The sequence below is a fragment of the Rattus norvegicus genome, chromosome 1 (genome assembly GCF_021556685.1).
Source record: "Rattus norvegicus strain SHRSP/BbbUtx chromosome 1, alternate assembly SHRSP_T2T, whole genome shotgun sequence".
NCBI classification, from domain to species: Eukaryota; Metazoa; Chordata; class Mammalia; order Rodentia; family Muridae; genus Rattus; species Rattus norvegicus.
The window spans coordinates 149132440-149159778 of record NC_141534.1 but is presented as its reverse complement, the minus strand read 5'-3'; the positions used below and the strand labels follow the sequence as shown (position 1 = coordinate 149159778).

Genomic DNA, 27339 nt, shown 5'->3' with positions numbered 1-27339 from the left:
GTATTTAAAATATTTAAAAAGGCTGAGTAAAAATGCAAATGTTTTGCAGTGGTAATATTTCCTCACAGATATTCAAAATGACTATAAAATAGAAATGTCAGCAAAATGATTTTAGAGACTATTCAAAGACTAGTCCATGGATTTCAAATTGTTTAAATTTTGAATATAGATACTACTTGTGCTTTCTGAAAGAGTCCAAGGCACTGTATCACTTAGGATGCTGAAAAGCAGTGGTTCTCAACCTATAGGAAACAACCCTTTTGGGGGTCAAATGACCTTTCACAGGGGTCTCTAAGACAATTGGAAAACATGGATATTTACATTACAATTCATAACCGTAGCAAAATTACTTATGGAAATAGCAACAAAAATGTTATGCTTGGGGTCACCACAACATGAAGAACTGTATTAAAGGGTCACAGCATCAGGAAGGTTGGGAACCGCTGCTATACAGAGTTTGCAAATTCTTGAAATGACAAGATACATCAATGGTATTTTGGTATAAGGGACGTGAGTGATAGGTAAGAAACTAAAATGTTCCACAATAGAATTCCAGTATTTACAACAAGTGCTGGCACAACTACGTATCAGACTTCATTTTCCACAGAAGAACTGGACCTCAGGAAGATGCAAGGCATAGGATCACTCTGATGCTTTTCCATCATTTATACATTGTTCCAAGACTGCTATAAACTTGTTCTTTTAAACTTGAACAAGACTTTCTATTTCAATCAAAGGAAAGGATGAAAAAAAACTAACAAAACAGAGCACATCTGATAAAGCATCAGACCAATACAAAGGAATTAACATTTCATACAGCCTTCTCAACTAAGAAGGCAATCAGATGGGATGGACGGGAGGTGGTAAAAGCAACCTATGGAGCTTCTTTAACCACAGCATCTCTTCCCTCCATCGAGGTTCTTCTTTAGGCTGTCCCACCTTTATAGCCTGAAATACCACTCTGGAGAATCAGTTCTCAATTACAGAGGGGAAACGTATTCAGTTCTGAGAAAATGTCAGTCAATATTCCTAACCAATGTGGTAGAATAGGAAAATTAAATTTTGTGTTATTAAATATGGTGAGCCCTGGCTTAAAGTCCCTTCTGGTTATTAGTTAGTGCTCACAGAGAAACGTGTTTGATATTTATTAACTCCAATTCTAATTAGTATGACTGCATGACCAGCCAACCAAAGAAAAACCAATCCACAGGGGCAACCTCTGCAAGAGACTCGCATAAAAAGAGAAGCACAGTCACACCTTAAGTCCATGTGTTCAGGAACACAAGAAAACAAAGCAGTAAGCAACAGAAATGAGGTAAGGAAACAGTAAGTGTGGGGACAAGGAGTCAGACACAGGTCAGTATAAAGAGGAGATAGGAAAAGTAGGGCAAACCTTTAAGACCACAGGATACTACAGGATAAATGCATAGATAAGAAAAAGACAATCAAACCTAAAGACAAGAGTAGAGTTCCAACAGGAACATTCAAAACACTGACCCGATGTGCTCAGTCAGTCTTGTACACAGTCAGCACAGTGACGCATGGCTACAGTCCCTACACTTGGGAGGCAGAGGAGGCAGGAAGGAGGAAGACAAGGAGTTCAAGTCTAGCCTCCACTAGACACTGAGTTTCTGGCCAGCATGAGACACTTGAAACTAACAAACAAAATGTCACTTGAATAAAAGTCACTTTTTTTCAAAAATTTTCATGAAAAGTAGCTCTAGTTATGTGTGTACATTCAGTAAGTCATCTCACCCCAACCCAAGGCAGCTCGCAACTCTGCTACGCTACAACCTAGGAAGAAGCATGTACCTAAAGCATTTTAATACCAACCTCCCAAAGCCAGCGTTTAAGAAAACATGTTAGCTTACTCAGTCCCAGGGTTCTACAGGCCATTTTCTCACAGTCTCTATGAGAAAGACAGCCAGAACTGAAACAGCTGAATTTCATGGTATACAAGTAAATCTGAATAAAGTGGCTCAGGGTGGTGGGAGTGAACAGAGACAAAGTCTGGGCACAACACCTAAAGCTGACGCTAGAGGCTCTTGAAGTTAAAAGGCAGTATGAGAATGGAGGACGACAAGCTCCTCAAGTCTATAAAATAGCATGGCAAGATCCCTGGGCCACAGAATGGGAAAGACCCTCAGATAAGAGAAGTAGCATTCAAAAACAAATACGAGCATTACTTGAAATACTACACACTGTAAACTGGTGTGCTTCAAAATGGACTGAAGACAGTAACGCCAATGAAAATGGCCACACAACACAAGGTCCCTCTCTTGGGGGCACAGACAGTACACTGTGAAGGATGAACCACAGATCACTCCATTAGGGAAATAACTCTTTATTATTTTCTTCAAAGTATACATCTTGCATAAAGTTTTCAAACATTACAAAAATAAATATTTTGAAAAGCACAAATTTCATGATAATCCAGTTTCTGGAGATATCTACTGGGGAGGTTTAAAATGTTTCCTTGCAGAAGCCTTTCTTATCTGCTGCATACATGCACATTCATAGCTCACAGAAATACTTTGCTTTCCTGTCTCTAAACACACCATTTATCTATATGACCTATATAAATATATTCTATATATTTAAGCATTCAACAGCTATATAATATTCTGCAGCATGGATATAACAATTCATTTCATTGTTTTCCTCTTGACATTCACGTTTCTGGCATGTTTTCACCAATGCAAAGCTCTTGTGAACATACATGTCATGGCATTTGTTTGACCATTTTGTCAGAGTATTACGTGTTACTATCAGAATGGCATCTGTATTTGCAGATAGAAAGATAGTACCGATCAGAGTAACAGGTAGTCGTGGTTAGAGCAACCCACAGTTCTGTAACTAAGACTCCAAATCTCATATGCAGGCCAAGAAGCAGAAGAAGGACCCAGTAGGAAATGGAAGGCTGAGGACCAACCAGAAAAGTCCTAGCTCCTTCCTGGCTTTCCTTATAAAGAAACCCATACAACTACCTGCTGGAGGCAGGTGGCTGGGAACCACCAGTCCTTCTGTCCCCATGTCCCCATCTGCATCCAAGCCTGGACAGCCTGACTGACCACAGATCTTCTGGAGAGGCCAGAATGAGATCCGTGGGGCACAAAGCAAAAAGAAAAACCAAAAACCAAGGTGTGCGATTAATTCAGAAAGAGAAGGGCCAGGGTGTGAAAGATAAGAACAAACAAAACAGACGGTTTACCTTCTGCATAATGTAGTGAAATGGCGCTGGACTTCATGGTGATCCCTCTGACCTGTTCATCTTCTCTGCTGTCCATGTACCTTAACTAGAAAAACACAGCATATGTATCTTTACTTTCCAGTGACTAGAATGCAACATTAAAACGGGCTTAGCTTCATTTCAACATATAAGCCATATGCAGCTCCTGGTGGTTTTTTAAAGTGGTAAGGTGCTGGAGAAGTGGGGCTTGCCAAGATAACAGACAGACTGAAAGGCACTGCCACAGACGCATCCACACACTGCGTCCCCAGAGTGTTGCTCATCTGCGTCTCAGCCAGGAGGAGTCCATAGCTCAAGGAATCCACAAGTGGAGCTGGAGTTCTTTCTGTTCCTCATAATGCAGCCTTGTTTTCCTACCCAGAGGTAGTTGATGAGATCCAAAAGAAACAGAGGGTCTTTAGGGGCATGAGACTTAACTATTTTCCAAAGTAACAGGTTTTAAATGTGCATGAGTTTTCTCCTTTATAAAAGAATGGCATTGTAGAAAATATCTACAATATCAAAACTCAGCTGATGGCTTTCCCAAAGCTTTACTACTTACACATAAAGTCCTATTTGGCACTACATCAATATTTCTCTCCATTATAAATTCTTTATGTAGTCTCATTTCTTTCAATCAAAATCCTTGAGAGTAAGGTGCTAAGGCCAACTGCCACGCCCTCTCATCCTACATGAATCCCCACAGCTCTGGCATCCCACAGCTATCCTGAATAGCAGGTTTTCAGCCTTATAGAATAGAAAATACAAGATGATAGATATATCAAGTCACATTTGGTGCTCAACATTAAGCTCCCAAGTCAACCATTTTGATGTAACTACAAGTCACTCATAAGACTCTCCTAAACCTACCACACGTACTGATCCAGCCTACCAGTGACGGACACGTATAAGTGCACTCTTTTTAGTAATGGGAGTGAGCTGATAAGAAGTTTGGATTGGGGATGGAGAGAGGCTCAGTGGTTGAAAGCACTGACTGGGGGTTGGGGATTTAGCTCAGTGGTAGAGCGCTTGCCTAGCAAGCGCAAGGCCCTGAGTTTGGTCCCCAGCTCCGGAAAAAAAAAAAAAAAAAAGGAAAGCACTGACTGGTTCAATTCCCAGCACTCACATAGTGGCTCACAACCATTCAGTTTCAGGGAATCTGTGCTGTCTTCTGGCCTCTGCCAGCACTGCAGGTACATGGTACAAAGACAGGCTTACAGGCACAAACATCGATATGCATAAAGTTAAAATAAATAAATCTAAATAAAAAAAGATATTGGCATGGTTTTCTCTTGCACACTACCTAGAAGTGACATTTCTGAATCTCTAAATTTACACATCTTTAATGCTACAAGATATTCCCACATTTTTTCCCCCAAGTAGTTGGACTACTCAACAGTGGAATATTGCTCTGGTTTCTTCATGATCTTGTCGATTTCTAAATCAGGTGCAATTTTCATTTTTCACATATATGCTTTCCCAACTTTTCCTGTGCTGACTTATAGCCATCTTTCCACTGGTTACACTGCAGGTTTGTTTTGGCTAGGTGCTATAAATAGTCTCTGATTATTACTTGTCAGTTAAATGTTTGTTATATTTTTCCTAATTAGGAAGCATTTTTTAGTTTTACTTTATTTTATTTTATTTTTTTACTTTGTGGCATACCTGATAAAAATGTTATTTATTTTAATCGAGCTGAATTAATCAACCTTTATATAGCAGATTTTACCTTCTCAAGATATTGTCCCTTATGGTCACAGAAGTAACATCTATTACAATTTTCTAAAAGCTTATGCCTTTTGTAAATTTTAACAAATGCAGGTGGTTTTTGTTTCCTATTAAGCACAGGTTGGCCCACTATTAGTTCCACACAACTAACAAGCTTCTCAAAGTTCCTTTACTGAAGTCACCTTTTCTCTACAGATCTGAAATGCTGGATCTATATCAATCAAGCTCTCACATTTGTATGTTTCCTTTCATCAGCCAATATGGCAGCCCAGCCAATTCCAAACAATATCACAAGCCATTCACAAGCCTTACCATCTTGTAAGACAGCACCACATCCTACCCTTGGGATTTTAAAAACTCACATTATTTTTGCCTTGTTATTATAGCTATAATCTCCAAAACATTGTAAATTATAAGTTAAAATACAAACAACACAAGGATACAGTAGCCAATCTGACATATTATGAACAGAAAAGTTTCAATGCTTCATAACTATATTCAATCTTTATTATAATTTTGTATAAAGAAATCCATGTAAGATTATTTCCTAAACTTACTTTATGAGAGGGACCTATCACATAGTGTTAAATTTTATTGAATATCCTTTATATCTTAGAAATAATTGGGAAAAGATCTTTACCAATCCTACAACAGATAGAGGCCTTATATCCAAAATATACAAAGAACTCAAGAAGTTAGACCGCAGGGAAACAAATAACCCTATTAAAAAATGGGGTTCAGAGCTAAACAAAGAATTCACAGCTGAGGAATGCCGAATGGCTGAGAAACACCTAAAGAAATGTTCAACATCTTTAGTCATAAGGGAAATGCAAATCAAAACAACCCTGAGATTTCACCTCACACCAGTGAGAATGGCTAAGATCAAAAACTCAGGGGACAACAGATGCTGGCGAGGATGTGGAGGAAGAGGAACACTCCTCCATTGTTGGTGGGATTGCAAACTGGTACAACCATTCTGGAAATCAGTCTGGAGGTTCCTCAGAAAATTGGACATTGAACTGCCTGAGGATCCAGCTATACCTCTCTTGGGCATATACCCAAAAGATGCCCCAACATATAAAAAAGACACGTGCTCCACTATGTTCATTGCAGCCTTATTTATAATAGCCAGAAGCTGGAAAGAACCCAGATGCCCTTCAACAGAGGAATGGATACAGAAAATGTGGTACATCTACACAATGGAATATTACTCAGCTATCAAAAACAACGACTTTATGAAATTCGTAGGCAAATGGTTGGAACTGGAAAACATCACCCTGAGTGAGCTAACCCAATCACAGAAAGACATACATGGTATGCACTCATTGATAAGTGGCTATTAGCCCAAATGCTTGAATTACCCTAGATGCCTAGAGCAAATGAAACTCAAGACGGATGATCAAAATGTGAATGCTTCACTCCTTCTTTAAAAGGGGAACAAGAATACCCTTGGCAGGGAAGAGAGAGGCAAAGATTAAAACAGAGACTGAAGGAACACCCATTCAGAGTCTGCCCCACATGTGGCCCATACATATATAGCCACCCAATTAGACAAGATGGATGAAGCAAAGAAGTGCAGACCGACAGGAGCCGGATGTAGATCGCTCCTAAGAGACACAGCCAGAATACAGCAAATACAGAGGCGAATGCCAGCAGCAAACCACTGAACTGAGAATAGGACCCCCGTTGAAGGAATCAGAGAAAGAACTGGAAGAGCTTGAAGGGGCTCGAGACCCCATATGTACAACAATGCCAAGCAACCAGAGCTTCCAGGGACTAAGCCACTACCTAAAGACTATACATGGACTGACCCTGGACTCTGACCTCATAGGTAGCAATGAATATCCTAGTAAGAGCACCAGTGGAAGGGGAAGCCCTGGGTCCTGCTAAGACTGAACCCCCAGTGAACTAGACTGGTGGGGGGAGGGCGGCAATGGGGGGAGGGTTGGGAGGGGAACACCCATAAGGAAGGGGAGGGGGGAGGGGGATGTTTGCCCGGATACCGGGAAAGGGAATAACACTTGAAATGTATATAAGAAATACTCAAGTTAATAAAAAAAAAAAAAAAAAAGAAATAATTTGTCCTTTAACCTATTAATATAATCATATTTAAGTCACTCTTAAATTCCTTGAGACATATTCAATTCAGTTATAAAGAACTATTGTTTAAATAACATTAGTTTATAACAGTTTCCTAATAATTTTTTAAAGATTTTATTTATATTTACTTCGTGTGTGTGTGTTTTGTCTACATGAATGTCTTGTGCACCACATGTATAGTATCTACAGACCATAAGAGGGCATGGAAACCTCTGGAACTGAAGTTACAGAAGTTGTGAACCATCAAGTGGATGCTGGGAATAGAACTCAGAACCCAGGTTTTCACAAGAACATCAAGTGCTCTTAGCACTGAGCTGTAACAGCTGTAACTTTTTATCCCAGTCAGAAGGTTGACATGAAATTCTCCTCCCCTGGTAACCTTGAAAAGACTTCTGAATTATCATCTACTCCCAGGACTTGGTGGGTATGGCCTGTGACTGACAGGAAGCCCTGTTGCTGGATTTCTCTCCTGTACAGTTTTTACTGTTTCAGGTAGAACTAATAAAATTATTTGTTCTTTTACTAGAATTCAGTTACATTAGAACAAGCATGCTTAATTAAATATTTAAGCCATCTGGGCTGTTGAGTGAAAGGTTTTTCCCAACCAATTCAATTTCTTAAACAACCACAGTACTAAGTTTACTAGCATGGAGTTGATCCTCATATCCTAGCTTTAGATCTCTACAGCACTGCTCATTCATTCCTATTGGCCATTCCTCATTCTTGATCAACTTTGATCTTGTCAGTTATATTCATCTTTAAGTCATTCAGTTAAAAGGTCTATGTATGTTCTACTTCATCTATTTCCTAAGCACACAGAAAATGACATTAGCTGGTTAAAGTACCAAATATGCCTCAACAATGAAAGTTTTTAGTCACAGTGATCACAAGTTGTTTACACTGTTGGAATTTTAGTTAGCAAACTTTATAGTTTAAAGCAATTTCTGTCTACAGAAAATGTAGTAAGTATAGCAGTTCTCACAAACACCTTCCCAGCGGCTTCTCTTCTCATTTACGTCTTCATTATGGGGTGATGTGCTGCGTTCTTACAACTGATGGGCCAGCGGTGATAGGTTATTAAAGGCCAGTTTGTATTATTTTAAGTGTGGCTATAAGTTTAATGTGTTAGTGGTCGTCTTTGGCTTCACTAGTGCTTTCTATAACACATCTGTTGTCTACCTCCCTTAACTACACTCTATTTTATTTCCTTACTTTGGTGACTGTCATTCCGCCTTCTCAGGTTGGGGGAGTATGAGTATTCATTACTAAATCCAACTTGCCAGCTCCCACACAGATGGCCTCCAATTTCCAATCCTACCTTCTAAGTCTTCAGTGTCCACTTTGTTGATTCAATTTTGTTTCTCAATTTCCCATCTCATTATTCCTGATCAATTGTGTTGATTACATACTAGGTACTAGGTCCATTACACAGAGAAATATCTCTTTATTTTGTTACTAGAAGAAAATTATTATAAATTCTTTAAACATACAGGTAGAACACACTCTTTTAAAAGTTATGTTTGTATTTCTCTCTCTCTCTCTCTCTCTCTCTGTGTGTGTGTGTGTGTGTGTGTGTGTGTGTGTGTGTGTGTGTGTGTGTGTGCTTGCAAACTTCGCATAGAGGTCAGAGGAGAATTTGTAGGAGTGGTTTGCCTCACTGTCCCCCACCATGTAGATCCCAAGAATCCAATACAGGACATAAGGCCCCACAGCAAGCACTTTTCCCCAGGAGGCCACGTCACCAGCCCCTAAAGCAATACCTTCAACACGATCCTCAAGCCTTTCTTTGGTTCTCAGGTTACTGAGGCTTATCTTCAAGAGCTTAGGTAACTGACACATTCTGTTGGTCTCCAGACAAAAGCTCCACTCAAACAAGTGCACTGCATAGAAACTGGTTTTTATTCTTCCCATTTTCCATCATATGATGGCTTTTCTGCCTTACTCTCAAACCAGCCAACACGTTCACCTGTGATCATGTAACAGCTAACTTGCCGTGTCACTTCTGCATTTATACAATATAGGATTAATACATGCAACAACACACAATACGGAAGTAAGCTTTTCTCAACATCTATTTTATAGTAGCTTAATGGGTTGTCAGTTCTTTCTACATGTTACATCACTGAAGGACAAAGCAAGTGGATCATGACATTATAGAGAACTAATTAATACTCATCAAAATGGAAGAAGTATTTATCAAATCCAACAACATACCTTGCCTGCCAGACGGCTGGAGATGATTCCATTACTGGATATAAGACAATCAGCAAGGGTAGTTTTTCCTGTTAAAACAACAGTAATTACATTTGTTCAAAGGGGTTAGCAATCTGTAATGCTGTATTGTCTCCCTGTAGACCTCACCAATCTCACTTGAAAAGTTGTCAGATTAATTTAAGCACAGAACTTTTCTTAAGTTGAGGCAGACTTTACAGAGTAAAACACTGCAAGACTTAATTGGTGAGGAAAACCACTATGAGATCAAAACACAAACCATCTCTTCCAAGGTTTGCATTAGTTACTATAATCTAGCTTTAAGAACTCAATCAAGGTTATTATAACTTACCAACCATCCTATATAATTAATCAAACTCACATAGGCTCTAAAAGTTAGAAAAACACAAGGACAACAATAGTGTTTAGCTCAGAAAGGTATTCTGGGTAAATCATCACCAGGAGACAACAACACATGGTCTTCTGACGTATTTTCCTATGTGTGACCCTGACTGACATTTGCCAGTTAAACTGTTACATTTATTTAATAAGAAAGTTTGTTTTCCTATTGTTGTCTGTGAAAGGCTATACTGAAGTAGCTCTGCGACCCAGTTAAAAACTAAAGCTGGAATCTATTGTATAATAAAAGAAAATCTTTGCATAAGCAGATTTACATTTACAGTTACACAAATGTTAACACAATTTCAATAAGCAGGTACTCAGGCTTAAAGAATGATATGGGCATATTCAATTTCCACAGTTGGGTGGGCCTAACAAATGTTGGATTTTTCCTACAACATTTTGTAGTCTGTAAATATATAATCTGTGGGGTCTGCATAATAGTATAAACCAGAGACTAATCAATGGGACTTTGAAGATCTTAAATAATGTGTTAGTATATAATCCTAGAACACCACTTTCCTGCTGTGCAACGGAGTAGAATTCATTGTAAGTACAGGTATGGCAAACACACATCCATTAGAATGTACCACAAAATAGGAGACTTTGCATTATTAGGCAAAGTTGAATCCCTTGGTCAACAATGTTTGATTGATTCTATATATGTGTGTGTACACACACACACACACACACACACACACACACACACATACGTCAATTTGCTATTTAATTCTCAAAGCAAAAATAAATAAATAAAGCAAAACCTTTGGCTAGATCTCATATCCTCCAAACATGCACACATAATCATAAACCCACAGTCACTGATACTCTGTATAAAAAACTCCGTGTTAGCTGGGTCTTCCTACAAGTGATCCACCCTCTCTCTGTTTTGGTATTACCTTCTCTTCAGAGCTCATGTTAATGGCAAGAGTCACCAAGCCTCTTTCCTGCCTTTCAACTCACCCAAGCACCTTTACCAGACTAATCTAATCTACAATTTACGTACTTTGCTCTTGCTTTATTTTTTTTCCTGATGGCTTCCAACATGCCAATAAAAATGTTAATGACCACTTTTCACTCTTATTTCCGCCACCGACAGGAGATTCTCATTCTCCTCCTCTTACATAGGCTGTACTCTGACACTCCAATGTAAAGTAATTTGAAAAGACCTTAGAGCTCAGGATGTCTAACCAGAGCTAGAGAACTTTCTTTGAGCCTCACAGGAATGGAGAGTGAGGTCTGACAGGATCCTACCAGTCTCTTCCTCACCTTTAAAATGCTAAGTGGCTTTGGCTACTAACAGGACTCTAAATGCTGAGCTGCTGCTACTAGAAGAAAGAGTAGACTCGGAATAAAGCAGAGACTCAAGGCAACGTCCATCCAAAGTCCACCAACCAGCGTCTGCACATCAGCCACAGCTGCTTCCTCTGCCTCTGTTTACACAACTCCACTAGCACTGCTGGTCTCCACCCATCACCTGCAGCCCCTCAGGGGGCAGCCTAACAGTTCTTTTTAACCAGTCTGGATACCCAATCCTCCAGTTCTCAAGACTCTTATCCACACCCCCGACCCCTCTCTCATCATTATGTCCTGAGTCGTCCCTAAAGCCTCTCTGACTGTGCAGGTGGCCTCATACATGCCTGGCTCCTAATAAATCCAACAAATCACTGCTACCTCAGCAAAATGCTCACTCGGTACGTGAGGAAGTAGATAGGATTTACAGGAGATGCATTCTACCAAGACCGCAGTCATTTTACCTTCTCAAAAACCGCTTCCATATTTTGACAAAAATTCAAATAAGCATTGTGTGATGTACTGTGCAGAACACTAGTCACCAGTTAATCCATTTATTTCAAATGTTCTACAGTATACGTTTCTGACATGGCACACAGACAACTTAGCAAGCATCGCTTTCATCGCTCCAATGAAACAGAGACATTTCACCTTTGTCAATGAACAATTTTAAAAGTCTTACCGTGGTCAACATGAGCCAAAACACAGATATTCCTAATGTTGGCAGTGTTCTTCTGAAGTTGAATCATCTTATCAAGACCACTGAGCACCATGGTTATTTCCTGTGACTAAAAATTAATTACAAATTAAAAATGGTACAAAATCTAATGGGGGGTGGGAGGGTGCACAACGGAAAAAAACAAATGGACAAACTGAGAGGTAGATGCTGAGGCTTACAAGCTGTCTCAGATTCCTTAACTGAGAACCCAATGAATATATAGCTACTGGCCCTGACGGGATATAGTCATTTAGGCCCAAGTTCCATTGTAAAGTCCACGCATCCAGCTGACAGTACTTGTGGAGTGCACTGGGAGTTTCCGGATATGCAGTGAGATGAATCACGCAGTTGAGAGCCAGGTACAGAGACGCCCTGCTAACTCAGACACACACACACACACACACACACACACACACACACACACACACACACACACGGAGCCAAGTACAGAGACGCTCCGCTAAGACACACACAAACACAGGTACACACACACACACGCCCCGCCCTTCCCTACTTTGGTCCCTCCGAAGTCTGTCGTTCTGTCAAGCTTGCTGGTTTTCACCAGACCTAAGAACTTCGGCCCTGTGACTGCACTGAGTGTCCTTAAAAGTTTTGGATCACGTGCTTATGAACACAACAGGTGAACGACACATCTTTTATCCCTCTTCTCCAATAAAAAAAAGCAAACCGAGGTCTGCATGCCCTTCCTCCGTTTGGGTTCCTGGAGTCGTTGCCGCCGAGGGTCCCGGGTCCCTAAAAAGGTGCAGCAGCTCGGGACCATCCTCCCTCAGTCCTACCGACACAACCCTCCAGGTCTCCGTCACCGTCTTGTCGCCGGCGACCCTAGCAAGTTCACCCCCGACTCACCCGGCTCCACGCCGCACCTCACTTATGCTTCTAAGGCTCAGGAGTAGCTCAGACCGGAAGTCGCAGGAGTCGGGGGCGGGGCCTATGAGCCTGTGACCTCTGACCCGCGCGCGTCTAGAACGCCACCGGAAGCCACGTTGATTCCCTTCTACTAGGAATTCCGCAGTCGCCTTGACGACGGCAGACGCTGCAGCCTCTCTGAAGTGCCAGCTTAAGCCCTAAGGAGAAGAACGCTGGAGCACAGAGCATGAGGAACTGGTGTCTGTGCCAGATTTGCACCTGCGGGTAAGAAACGTCCGTCCGGTGTGGAGTCAGCAGAGCGCCGAGCCCCGCTGAAACCTTGCTGCGTACACCCTCTAAGGACTCCCTTGCCTGAACGGGAGGACCCCCACGCCCACCCCGCTTAAACTCTGCTAAATGCGTCCCTTTTCTCTACTTGGCTGGCTCTTGGGGCTAAACTTCTCTTCTTTGCAGTCCGTGAGGCTTCCTATGCAGAGATTTAAGCTAGAATACAGTTCAAACCGGTTAAGGTATGAGCAAATGTGGCTGGTAAGTGATTTAAAAGAACAGTATCTAAGGTCTTCAGTTTGCCATCCAGAGCCTTCCATCCTCTAAACTTTATTCGTATTCCTGCCCAGGCTGCATTCTCTTGAGGCCTTTCTGACAGACAAAAATGGCATAGTCCTCACCCTAAACCTCAGGTTTGGTTGTAAGTCCTGCCTCACAACCTTACACCACCAGTAGACACATTCTTCTCTTTCTTCAGCCTTACTGTTGGCCCAGGGATTAGATCACCTTTACTAAGTAAATATGAGTAACACCAAGCCCTTTGTATTTTTTAATCCCCTTCTAAGGGCAACCACCTACAACACATTGACTGAGATCAAGTTTCTCCGCCCCTTTGGTAATAAACATCGTATGGTTGTACCGATGGAAACATAACTTTTAAGGCTGGAATCTGCAAATTCTGGTGTGTAAGAAACAATGTATTTTAATCTGAATTATTTACAAACTAAGTTATTTTCCCATCTGTCCATCAGGAGATTCATATATAAATTCCATTCTTCCAAAATGATATCATTATCCAAAAAGCATGGCTAATAACTTCTACTGAAATGTCCTGTGCAAAAGCTTAGTTGCTTCCAGAGTGCTGCCTTGACTGCTTCCAGTTTCATAATGGAGGTAGAAGAATCTTCGGTAAAATGGGCAGTTTCTATGACACACATCGTTCCACCAAGCCAATGGTTTTAAACTTTGGCCGCTTCCATGGGGCACTGTCTCAAAATGGGGCAAAGATTCTTTACCATCATCCCTCCTCATACCACCTCCCATCTTTTGCCTCCTGACCCGTTGGAAGGAAAGAGGGAAAATCTGGCCCTCTTCTTTTTGCTGTTGAAGACTAACTTTTAGATACATTTGTACTACTGTGGTAGCAATACTAGACAAAAACAGAGCAGGAAAGGTCTGTTTGGGCATACAGTTTCAGAGGGTGCAGGCCCTGGCAGTCAGGCACGGTGGAGTTCTTGTTCGTGGAACATGAAGCAAGGCTTTTTGCAATCCGGCAGACCAAGAAGCAGAAAGCCTTTGGAATAAAGAGCCAGCCTCTATCCTTTCAAGGGCTGGTGTTAGCCGCTTACTTCCACCAGGTAGATGCCCCCTTCCAAAAGCTGGAAAGCAAGGGTTCAAAATAGGTGGACATTTCAGATTCAAACCCAATGCCGTCTTTTCTCTCTTATGGAACTAAAGTCCAATTCCTTTGATCTTCCATTAGGGACGTCTGATTCCATCATTTCTGTGAGCTGCTTTTTCAAAAAGGGGAAAGTTTAACAAGTGTAAACAGCTATGGCTGGCAGCAAAACTATAAAGCAGAAGGAAGAAAAATGTCTTTTAAGGATTGCACATGTTAGACTAGGAGGATTTTGCTTTCTTTTATAATTTGTCTTCACTGTTATGTCTTATATTTGTCCACAATCTGAGGTAAGTTATACTGTGGATGCGTTGCTTTTGTCGACAATAAAAACATTGACAAATTCCAAAGTTTTGTCTTGTGTTTTGTTAATCAACACAACTTTATTTCATATATATGTATATATATGAATGATAAGTCATAATACATATTCATGTACATGTACATACACACACATCACCTATAACTCTGCTCCTGGACTTTCCAGGTATCTTGGACCCTGCATAAGACAAAATCACTTAAGCACTTTCCAACACCTCATTGGTGAGTCTCATGAATCTTCTGGCTTTAGAGTTTCTTAGACACATGGAAGGATAAAGGAGATGCTTAACCAGGATGCTGCCCAACAGCTCCCAGCTCCAGTCTCTCTCGGCCTCTACTGTATCCCATGTTCCACACCACCACCAAACATGGATGCTGCAGCTATACTCTGACTCATAGTAACATGTTAGTATCTGTTGTAGGTGAAACCTAAGCAGAAAACCTGTTTGCCAGACATCTAGGAAGTTTGCTTGCTAGCTTTCCTGCTTCAATAACATCCGAAGAAGCAAAACTCTCAGGAGCAAAATCAGTTTGCTATGTAAGGCTACACTATTATTCATCATTCTCATAAACACCAATGCAGAGGGGAAAGCTGTGCTAAAGTTCAGATGTTGTGCTAAGTCATTGGGGACCTATTAACATGCAATGACCACTCAAGGGAAATAATATTTTAAGGGAAATAATGTTTCAGTTTATTTGTTTGTACAGACGGCATCGTTGTCCACATGGAATCACGAGGGTTTATGAGCATTCTGGCATATCTTGCCCTACGACGGAGTATATGGAAAAATACCCAAAATATGGTGATGTTCTCCCACCGCAGAGTCTTAAACCAAAGCCAGGATTTCAAGCATACCGTGGTAAAATGGAAGGAGTAACCACATTTAAGTAAATATTAAGAAAATGTTTCCTTATTTTTTGCCCAACTCCCATGGTCTTAATAAGGTTTTCTTACTATTTAAATTTAACTGGCTATTTGACTTAAGTTTAACTAATTTGAGAAGCAAGAAGTAAACTCACAACTTGAGAAAAATGGAAAGATAAAAGTTAAGTTATGATGACAGAGTAGAAAAGGAAAAACAAAAAATTCTATTGACTTTTTTAATTGGCTGAAATATCTCATATTTGTGAACTCTGTACTGTTACCATCATGCAGAAGAATGCCTATGCTTCCTAATTTGTGTGTGTGTGTGTGTGTGTGTGTGTGTGTGTGTGTGTGTGTGCGTGTGTTCTAGTTTTTGCATCTCTGTTTGGTATCTAATACTTTAGCTTGCCACAGCAATCTTTTAAGCACTAAGATTTAATTTTATCAGGGTCCTAAACTATCATTAAGCATAGACCTAATTCCTTCCATAATTACTGCATAGATTATCAAACTTCATCTTTCCTGTTTGGAATTCTCCCTCTCTCTTTTCCTAGCTAATATTCATACAATCTATAAATATCAGCTAAATATTTTCCTTTGTAAATGTCATCTCTGCCACTCCACGTTTTTATTTAGCTTTTGAGTTAAGTAACTCTTATAACTTTTCCCCGGTTGTTATTGGATTCGTTTCAGTGCTCTGCACCTGCAGGATGTACATCCATTGTTTTCTCAGCATTCTGTTTTCAGAAACCTAGTACAGTACCCACTACCTAGAGTAGATACCCAACATTCCTAAAAGCAGGCGCTTAGAACTCCTTTATGATTCATTCATGCTGATCATATTAACCAGAAAGTAGAAGAGTCGTTTATCTGCATTATAAAGAAGAAGTGTCATCCCATACTGCATGTTTCTATAATACAGGAAGAAACTGTATAAGCCTTTTTATCTTAGTAGCATAATTGTAGCTCAGGGGACTGTCAAATTGGCAGTGTGTATCTTTAAAATAATCCTATGATGTATCTGATATGATTGTCTATCTCTACAAGGAAATTACGGCATAGACAGCTTAAGTCATTCAAGGTTATGCAGCTATTGAATGACAAAGCCAAGATTTGGATTCCAGCAGTCCAATTAGCCTTGAACCTCTGGTCGTCTCCATTCCATGGAACTGTCTTAGCCCAGGAAGTACCACCTCTGCCATAGTGATGGTATAGAAGATACAAGATGGTTCGATTGCCATTTTATTCCTATCCATGGCCAGCCCTTCTGGGAGATCTAAAGCCTTAGAAAAACTCATATTGTGACTTCCAGAGGTGGAAACTATGCCTAAGTACAGTCTATGTAGGTGAATGTGACTTTGGGAAAGTAGCTACAAAGCTGATCTTGACAATATTTTCAGCTCATCAGATCTTTCTCTTCAGATTTTCTTCTATATTAGATTTAAAAATTCACTTAGTTGACAATTTTACTCATTTAAGATCAACTTTTATGAGCTGTTATTTCAGTTTTCAAAAACTAGAATTTTTCACATTTTTAATTTGTCATCGATTAAAACCTGATAAAACAATTTGTTTCTTTCAAATAATCACTAGCACCATTTTGATACCTCCTTAGATTGTTCAAATAAGACAAAATTGAAGATTTCAGTGCTGAAATAATTAAAACAGGAGAACCAGTAGGCTGTGTTTCACATATATACACGTATATATTTCAGGTCAGATTATCGCCCTTATGAAGTAGTCAAGCAGCCTCGCCACATGCCTGAAGAATATAAACCCAAACAGGGGGAAATTGATCTTGGTACTACCTACAAGCGAGATTTTAATCCTTACAAAGTACAGCCCATGGTAAAAGTCCGGCCTGTGGAAAGACAAGAAGTTAAAAAAGGAAAGTTGGACACTGTCCCAACTTATAAAGGTAACCTGTTATTGTAAAAACAAAGGGGTCCCAAACCTAAAAATGCCATCTTTGACCTTTACAATCAAATTGTCATCTTCTTGTGTTGTCACACGTAGCCACAGTGGTTAGAAAAGAGCATGTTTCTTATTGATGAAAATAATATTGTTAGCAAAGCTTAGTTACAGACAGACAAAACTGCCTCATGGGGAGTTAGGGGTCATAGACTGGTCTCCAAATGTGCCCCTAAGTTGTCTGTATCTCAAGGCATATGAAAAGCAAAGGAAGTCACTGAGCAAAGACAGATGCTGCACTTGTCACTTATCACAGTCAGTATTGTCCTTTCACCCTGTCCTATCCTATGATGAGTTGAAACTCTGCCAAGAAGGTTGGAGTTGTTGAAAAGATAAAACAGCAACTATCCTCTTGATTCAAATTTCAGATTAACGTGCAAAACTATGGAATTAATAGATTGACAGCTGGAATTTTATTTTTATACTCTGAAGCAGGGGTCCTCAACCTCCCAGTGCTATAATGTTCATCATGTTGTGGTGACCTCCAACCAAAAAATTATTTCTGTTGCTATGTCCTAAATGCAATTTTGCTACTGTTGTGAAATGTAAGTAGTTTTGGAGACAGAAGTTTGTCAAAGGGGTCACAACCTCCATTGAGAACTGCTGCTCTAAAGGCTAGATTGGAGGATTTGTGAGCAGATTATTTTCAATACTAGACTTCAGAATAAAATAAACGTGTCTGTCCCCTGACAAAGAGTACCAGGTGACAACAGACAGGGTCTCCTCCTCCAAGCCTTATTTGCAGAAGGACAGGAGTGAGGACTATTCCTTTGTTAACAGCACACCTAAAAATGTGAGTACTGGCAACTGTATGGCCTGTTGTTTTCTGTTTTTACCCCAAATCCTCTATGATTTAAAACATTTTAAAGATTTACTCATGGAAGTCCTCATTTAAAAACAGACCATCTTGAAATGAGCTGTTCTTGTTCCTTCCCACAGTAACACAGGTGTACATGCAGGCTTATGTTCTTTCCATTCGTTATATGAAATAGCTGAATGGGTATTTTCAAATATAAAACCTTTTGCAAAACCAATGGCATATAGAGTTAGTTAGGTAATAGCTAATGACTATTTAAGACTTTTACCATTAAATGGATGAGTAAAGTGCAAGGAACCAATATAATATAGTATGATCTTCTAGGGAAATTAAGAATAATGTTCTTTCTGATTTTGAAAAACTGAGTACATCCACTGCTATAGAACTGAGAATTTATAAAGACTATGAATACTAAGTATAATCAAATACAGCAAAGCAAATTGCTGAAATACTGATATGCATAAAAATAATTTTGACATAAAAGATAGTCAGTGAAAATGACTTTACTTTGACATTTATACAACCATTGTAATTTTTCCATGTACTATATCTGATAGTAATCTTGATGTCCCTTGATGCTGTATGCATATATGTTACCACACAGACACATAGTATAGTGTTCCAGATTTTCAGGAATGAAACAACAGCCTCTACTGTACTTAATTTTGTAGGATTGTAATTCTGTATGTATAATTCTGAATACCTTCATAAACGCAGGTATCTATACAGTCTAAGAGTAGAGGTCAGAGGGAAGACAGAAATTTGGAGAGTATTGTAAAGGGGAAAACGTCCTGTAGTACAAGTAGATTTACATTGTGAACACAAGGTTTCCTGAAACAGACATTTGTCTGTCACAGCTTAGAAATTCACTGATATTGAAGTATAAATGCTGAAGTAGATCATAGGGACCTGGTCTTGCTCCACTCTGCACTTGCTACTATAGAGAGTACAGAGAATGGAGAGCCACCGCTGACATTCCCAATGTTATAGCCAGAAACTGTAAAACCCAGAAGACAGAAGGGGAAAGCTATCTTGTATCCATGGATTGGGAGCAATAGTATCACTAGAATGTCTGTGCTGCTCAAACAAAGCAGTCTACAGTTGAATGCATCTCCATATCTAAATCACAGTGGCATCTGCTCAAATAGAAAACAAAACGAGTTCTAAAATTCACAGACATCACAGACGACTAATAGCCAAAGCAGTTTGGAGAACAAGTCTGAGGTGTAAATTTTCGTGATTTCTAATTATATTATAAGGCTACCACGGAAGTTAGTATGCTAATAACAGGAGGATGGATACATAGATCCATGAAACAGAATCAAGGACTCAAAAGTATATATAAGGATATTCAGCCAACTGTTCAACAAGGAGTCTGTATATACACAATGGGAAAAGAATACAGTCTCTTCAGTCAATGGTGATTGGAAACCTGGGCAGCTCTCAGACAAAAATAATAAAATTGGATCTTTATACCACATTCAAAGTTAAAGAAGATGAAAGGCTTAAATATAAGAGCTGAAACTGAAAAACTGCAGGAAGAAACACTGACTTTGGGATTTGATTTGGCTGGGAGGCCAAAAGCACAGTCAAGAGCAATCATGTAAGTGGGACTATACGTAAAACCCAAAGGCTATGCAGAGAAGTTACACAGCTACCTGTGGATTTGGAAACTATTTGCAAACCATGTGTCAGATAAGGGGTTAATATCTAACATATATAAGGAACTCAAGCAATTTAGTATAAAAACCAACCTTATTTAAGAATGGCCAATGATTTGGAAATAAACATTTTTCCCGAGAAACTGAAGGTCAACAAGTATGTGAAAAAATGTTCTACATTGACTAAGGTAGGGAAATGCAAATGAAAAAAGTGAGATTCACTTCATATCTATTCCATTGGGAATTATCAAAGATAAAAGGGAAGTCTTGTTGATAAGAAGAAAAAAAAGAACTGTGTACACCTTTGCATAGGGTGTGAATTGGTACAGCTACGATTGGAACCATTCCTCAAAAAATTAAAAATAGAGTTTCAGTGTGATCCAGCCAAATCTAATGAGGATTTATAACCACAAGAAATGAAATCATTACCTCAAAGAGATGATAGACATTCTTAGGTTGATTCTAGCATTACAACCACAACATCTTTTTAATAGGTAATTAGTTAAGAAAGTCAAAAGCTCCTGCAGTAATTCAAAAGTTTGCACTTAGTAGTTGCTAGTTGTGGCATATGTCTGTAGCTCCAGCGTTTAAAAGGCTGACAGAGAATCCCAAGTTCAAAGTCCTATAAAGTTCAAGGCTAGCCTGGGTTAACACAGGACTAAATGGTATCAAAACATACTATATTTAGTAACGTATCCCTTCAGTCTGCCCAATAAATGTTCCAAAGGTTAGTGATTATCCATATATAGGAAGAGAAAGGCATACTAAAACCAGTATCAAATGAGCAAAATCTGAAAAAGTGGTGGTGGTGGGGGGTTGGAATTCTTCAGTGAGGCTGCTGGGAATCAGATGAAGACTGAGAACCTGGGATGAACTCTGTAAATGCAGGCTGAGATCATATTGGAAAGTGTATGATTGATAGGCTAGACACTTGTATAACCATTACATTCTTAAAAGAATTATTTCATGGAGCCCAGGCAGGATGTCCTTGAGCTCCTGGTCCCCAAATACTGACATTGCAGGTGCATGACTCAATACTCACTCTATTACACATTTTTCTAAGTTCTTCTGAAGGTGAAATGTATGTCTTGATAGTAGAAAGCCATTGGTTTTATTGTAACAACTAAGAAAACAATATAAAAATATTTAAGTCTTTTTAATAGCAGACAGCAGGAAAAGAACTAAAATTCCATAGAGTGTGACCACCTTATAGATGAGCTACCTATGCTAATAGTGAGCATTTGCCCAGTCCAAGTCTAGGCTGAGGCTTGAACTCAGCATAGCCAGAGTCAGTTTACAGCACGGAAAATAAAACAATAGATCCCTTGATTTGTGAGCTGATCCAGGTTGCAGTCTATAAAACCCTGTGTGCATGGTTTGTTTCTTTGTAAAACTTGCACTGTTTAGTGCATATGGTCAGCAAAGAAACTGAACCCAGAACTCCACCAAACACCCGAGAAGTTTACTTGGGAGTAGATGCTTATTAGTTACAGCCCCACTAGAAGGAACAGTTGACCACAATCAAACCATGCCCTCCAGACATTTAAATACAGGGCATGACTCTGTCTACCTAGCTGAATTCTGGATTGAGGGGATATGCCCCAAACCCTATCTGCCAAATACCCAAGGCAACAAAATTTCTTCTACTAAAAAAGGACTTAGTTTCTGTCATTCCTTCAAATACAGCATTTAGTGAATTGTAAAACATTATGAGACCTGTGGAAAAATCAGGAAAGATTTGAAGTGATAAACAGATGAGAATCTAGCAAAATTTGTGATAGAATCATTTCACAGATTTAAGTCCCAAATAGATAAAACACAAAGGAAACTGCCTCTAGGAAAATGTTTTTTTAAAAGGTAAAGAATTCTTGAAGATGATGTGAAAAAATCTCTGGAAAGAAAATTAAGCCAGACATTTCATTGGAATCCAGTGGAATAGAGATCATGGAGTGCACAGCCACAAATAGTGTGTATATATCAAGCTCCTACCCTCAGGTTCCAGGAATTTATTCAGAAGAGAAGGAAGAAAGATTTTAAGAGCTAAAAATGGTGGCTGATTCCAAGGAAACAAGTCTTTCAGACACAACAGGGCTGGCGCACATATGAACTAACAGACTGTGATAGCATGCACAGGACCTGCAGAAATTCAAGGCCAACAAATTCCAGCATGGTAAAGGGGAAGGGGGAACAAAAGTCCCACCCTTAACTAAGAAGTTATTTGTGGTCCATACCTGCTTACAAAAGAAAAAACATTTTTTTGACTGAGTGATGCAGGATATATCCTCCCAGGCAGCATTCAGGCTCAGGAGAAATTGATCAAGTGTGTGTGTGTGTGTGTGTGTGTGTGTGTGTGTGTGTGTGTGTGTGTGTGTGTGTGTGTGTGTGTGTTAATTATGGCTTGTGATGTTTTTTGCAGTTTTTTTGATAGAGTACATAGTTGGATGGGTGGGGAGTTGGTACAATCTAGGAGGACTTGGAGGAGGGAAAATCATGTGATCAAGTGTATAAAAGTAAGTTTTTCAAATAATTTTTAAAATGTCACAAAAATATTTAAATATACTGGATCTCAAAATTCTATAACTAGTGAAATGGTCTTCAAAATTTGACACAGATTCTTTCAAACAAAAACTGAGAGAGTTTATTAGCAGCAAGCAACTGTACATTGCGTTAAAGGAAGGTCTTGTAGTTGGAGGACAATGATTCAGATAGATGCATGGAATTGGAATTCAGAAATGAATAAAATAAAAGGCACAAATAGAAATATGTAGATAAAATTAATATTGATTTCATAAAGTCATGGTTGTTTTCAAACAAATATGGAATTGAAATATATTAGAACAGTAGTATTAAAGAAAACTGTTGTTCAAGAAGTGTTCAAAACAGCAACATACCTGAGCCAGGAAGAAATTAAGCATTTTTATTTTAAAATGCAGAAAGTTTTAGTAAAATTGTAATAAAATGGGATAATAAAAATCTGTACTAATTCAAAAGGATTTAGGAAACAGGTAGTGTGGGAGGGGGAAGAACATATGAGGGAAAGCGAATAGTGATATACTCAACTGAAGCCCAGCTGGATCACTGGCTATATTAAATAACATTTAGAGTGGTTCTTCATACATTAATAAGAGATTTTCAAAAAAAATTTACAATTTGTATAAATTATAAGTTCTTGACATAAAATTATAAATCTTTGAAATTTCTAAAATTGTTAATTTTTTAAAAACAATATGCTAGACTCTCCTCAAGAAATACAGTTCAAATAGAACTATAATTGTAATCTGTAGTTTCTGAAGAACAGAGATTCCATCATGGTAGCTCAAGGACAAGATTCTTGAGAATTGGAAATGGAAAGTTGTCAGGTACAGAGGGCACTGAATGGGAGTGCTTTGGCTAATGAGTACATGATGTCACTCCTCATATCTTTGCCTCCTTCATACTTCTTCTATGTTGCTATCCCACTGCCTGGCTGTCTCCAGTTCCTTATCTCTTTGTTACAAGTCTGCAAGAATATGGCTACCATCTGCTGTCAATCAGAACACTACCTCATGCCATTCTATTATGTTCTTCATCTGGTTCTTGGTGGTCAACCTTAGAATCTTTCACAGGATTGGACTAGTTCACCTCTTCTTACCGTGTTTCTTCATATAGTATTCATATAACTTAAAGACTGCCTTTTGGCTGGGTTTCCACTCACACTAAACATCAGTAGCTTAATAATTTAGTAAAAAACTCAGCAGGAATATCTAAGAATAAGGACAGTTTCTCTTCACAGTTGGTAACCACATGGTAGACATTCAAGGTTTAACTATCTCAGTTGTCATTCCCTTTACTTGGATTCACATTTTATTATCTTACCATATAAAAACTTGCATTTTATAAATTAATATTTGGTATTTAAAAATCCTTTTGGAGATGCAGTGAATTTTATATTTCTCAGCTTACTACATTATCTAGTATGTAAAATAATTTTCTTTTATAAACTCATTTTTGGTGTTTTAAAATACTTTCGTGCGGTGAGGTAAGTTTTACCATATTACTCAGCTTACTACTTTTCCATTTAGAAATAGACAACATAAAGAAGCCTTTACTGAAATATAAACACTTCAAATTTTCATCAATAGTTTAAGTAAGCTGCAGGCATTGGGCTTCTTATTCTCAGATCTTGGCTCTGATATTCATTTCTAAATTGCACATGCAGTGTTGAATACACTGTTCAGCCTCCTGGTCTCTAGATAATCCTGTATCTCTCAGGAATGCCTTAAAGCCCAGTAATCCATGGGGTCTTGAGTTTTGACCAGAATAACATCGAAATTTGAAAGTTCTTCAAATTGAACAACTGGTATATATAGTCGTTAGGACTTTTATTTATGTTAAAGATTCCAAAAGCCATTTCTGTGAGTAGTAAGATACTTAAAAAGTTAATCAATTGACTTCTTCCTCTTGGAGGCTTCTTATTTTATGCCTGGGATTTTATAGCCATCCTTAATATTCTGTGACTTACAGTCCCAATCCTAGCCAGTACACTTTATGCTGTCTTTGCCCACAGCAGAGTCTGTTTCGTTCTCACAGCCAGGCTTGCATGTTCCTTATGCCTTATGTGTAATCAGATGAAGCTGAAAGTGATGGACCAAACAAAATCAAATCTGAGGAAACGCTCATACTCGATATTAGTGTTTGCGGATCTCAAACAAATCAGAAGGTGGTTGGCAATGAGAGAAATTAGTCAGGATACTTTGAAGATAGTTTTTTCTCCTCAATATTTAAAAATATTTTGTTTGTTCTGGTTTTCAAGATGATTATAGATCTTGGGATATTCAGAAATGTGAACTGTGTAAACCAGAGCAAGCTTACCATCCCCCAGATGTGAAATTCGGAAACTCAACTACGTTTCAGGATGACTATGTTCCCCGGGAGATACAGCCTAGGCCAAGCTTTAAGCCCTGCTCTGTGGTCAAGTGTCCTGTAGGCCCTTTTAATGGTGATACAAGTCATCGTCGAGATTATGTACCTCATCAGCTAGAAGTCAAGTTTGCAAGGCCAAAAGAAGTTTATAAGCCTACTGACCAGCCTTTTGAGGATCTCACCACTCACCGGAATGACTTTCAGGGTCTTACTGGTGAAACTGCAAAAATCTGCAGACCTCCCTATACCAGAGTGACCCAAAACATTCAGTTTAAAGGAAGCACTGAATTCCGTGACAGTTTCCAACCGTGGGAAATCCCACCACCCAAAGTGAAGAAAGTAGCAGAGTATGTGCCTCCTTCAGGAAGCATGCAGTTGGACAGCACCAGCCACCTTGACTATGTTCCCTACCGGGCCAGCCGTGTTGTTGCCATTCGGCCAGTTTCTCACAGAAGGCAAAGCAATTTTCCTTTCCAAGGAAAGAGCACCATGAAGGAAGATTTTCCAGCATGGGAAAGTTGTCGTCAAGGACTTATTAAGCAGCAGCAACAAATTCCCAACCCATCTGGAAAATTTGAGGGTTTGAGCACTTTCAGATCTCACTTTGTGCCACATGAATTGATTCCAACAGAGAGCTGCAAACCTTTAAATGAAGCTCTTAAGAGTTCAGTTCCACTTGATGATGTCACCATGTATTCTATACAGTTCACACCGAAGAAACAGGAAATCTGCCCAGCTAGCTATCCTTCTCCTCCTGGTTATATATTTGAAAATACAAATTCCCAAGGGCATAAATTCTTTCGCAAGATTATTCCTGCAGTGAAGGCCTTTTAGTAATTAATGTTTAAAAGAAAGCTAATGAGAGTTTGATTTTTTAAAGAGAAACTCCAACTTTTACAGTAAAAAATATTAGGAGAGCTATAGAATTTCATTTTTAGCTTTTTGAACAAGTTGGAACATAAAGATCAGAATTAACAAATCTTTTTTTAACCAAGTCTGTCTTGGTTAGCACAGGCTACCCTGGAACTTGCAGTGCACCTGTGTCAGTCTTCTGATCTAAGATTGTTCTTTAACAGGCATTTCTGAAGGCTAATGATGGGCACACTCATTTACACATGCTGTCTCATAACTTGTCCTCAGTCTGATATCATGTACACTAATTTTACACTTATGCAATTATGCACCATTATCAACACCATTATCATGCACAATTAGAACAAAATTGAAAATGAGACATAAATTACTCTTTGTTAAAAATCCAGATTTTATTCATTCATTCACTCATTCATTCATTCATCTTCAACACATCTACAGAGCATAGGACAAGTCAAGTTTTGGTTGATGATGTCAGAGAACAGAAGCTCTGTTCCTTACCCTGTTCAAAATAGCAAGAGACATTGTGGCTTGAAGAGGAAATGTCCTATAGGCTGGGAATCAGCAAACCAGAGTTCAAATACTAATATCTTCAGTTTCTGTTTGAGCCACTGTAAGCAATCTCTGCATACACACTTCTGTGGTTCATGTGTAAAAGAAAACTGGTTCTCTCTACCTCATGAAAGTTTGTTGGGAGCATCAAATTATATAAAACATTTGAAGGTGTAAAGTACAAATGTAAGGGGCTATTAGCAAACCCTCAGATAACGTTTTGTACTTTTTCCTTGTCAAATAAGGACAGTTACAAACTCGATACTCATTACCTGGTCTCCATCCAGCAATGACTGTAAAATAACTTAATTTGCTTTGAGTGTATGAGTGAAATGTGTTTGTAGGAGGCGCCTGCCCACTGTAGCTTCATAAACACCCTATATGTTACAGCAGAAAATAGAGAACCTACATTAAATACTTGGCGGTAAATGGCTGTATTTTCAAAAGGAAAAATATTTGCTGAAAATGTGGTAGGGAAGACTTCCAATTCTGAAAAAAATCTTCAGGATAAACCTAGGTATCTGTGCATGCATTGGCCACATCCAGAAACACTGTTCATTTATAAGGGCCATAATTACCTTCTTCATAACTGAAAGTATAAAGAAAGAAGGAAGGAGAAAAGATACCAGTAAGGGACATGGAAATGGCATACTATATGTATAAATGCTGAAAGCTTTTAGTGAACTAAAATCAAGTGAGTGTTTTAATAAATGATCAAATAATCATGTATGGAAAATAAGATTGACTTTAATTTAAAATGAATTTTAATGTTTTCATAGTTGTTTAAGAATATTACTAAGGGTGAATTCAAAATATTTAATACTTGTTTTTAATTAATTAAAAGTAATTCTCCATATTTGCATTTATTATAAAAAGATATCTGAAAAATTTTGTTTTATGTATAATCTGATTAATTAAATGTATTGATTTTCATGAAGTCATTTCTGTATCATTTTATTTGAGATAGAACTTCTAAGTAAATTCCTATCAAGATTTACCTATACATGATTAGATAAAAACTATTTTAGAAATAGAAAATACTATTAAAATAATTAAAATTAAACATTTGGTAATTCTTCACCATTCTTACCATTCTGGCCATGTTCCAGTGTTTAATATTCAAGTCCCTCATAATGTGATGGGAT

General features: G+C 38.8%; 2 protein-coding genes across 4 annotated transcripts in view; one reads left to right on the top strand and one right to left on the bottom strand.

The window, feature by feature from the left end:
• Positions 1 to 12598, bottom strand: part of Efl1 (elongation factor like GTPase 1) — a 126964-nt gene extending 114366 nt beyond the window's left edge. The window contains 4 exon segments of the mRNA NM_001107534.1: positions 3212 to 3296; positions 9272 to 9339; positions 11643 to 11748; positions 12546 to 12598. Coding sequence (NP_001101004.1) covers positions 3212 to 3296; positions 9272 to 9339; positions 11643 to 11733 — 244 coding nt within the window. The 5' untranslated portion in view covers positions 11734 to 11748; positions 12546 to 12598.
• Positions 12599 to 12669: 71 nt separating this feature from the next.
• Positions 12670 to 27135, top strand: Saxo2 (stabilizer of axonemal microtubules 2). 3 transcript variants are annotated; one of them, XM_087656112.1, is made up of 5 exons: positions 12670 to 12830; positions 14317 to 14522; positions 15262 to 15441; positions 17134 to 17336; positions 24660 to 27135. In XM_087656112.1, exons 3-5 carry the CDS (start codon positions 15335 to 15337, stop codon positions 25601 to 25603), a joined length of 1254 nt encoding a protein of 417 aa, XP_087512238.1. In that variant the 5' UTR covers positions 12670 to 12830; positions 14317 to 14522; positions 15262 to 15334; the 3' UTR covers positions 25604 to 27135.
• Positions 27136 to 27339: the final 204 nt, after the last annotated feature.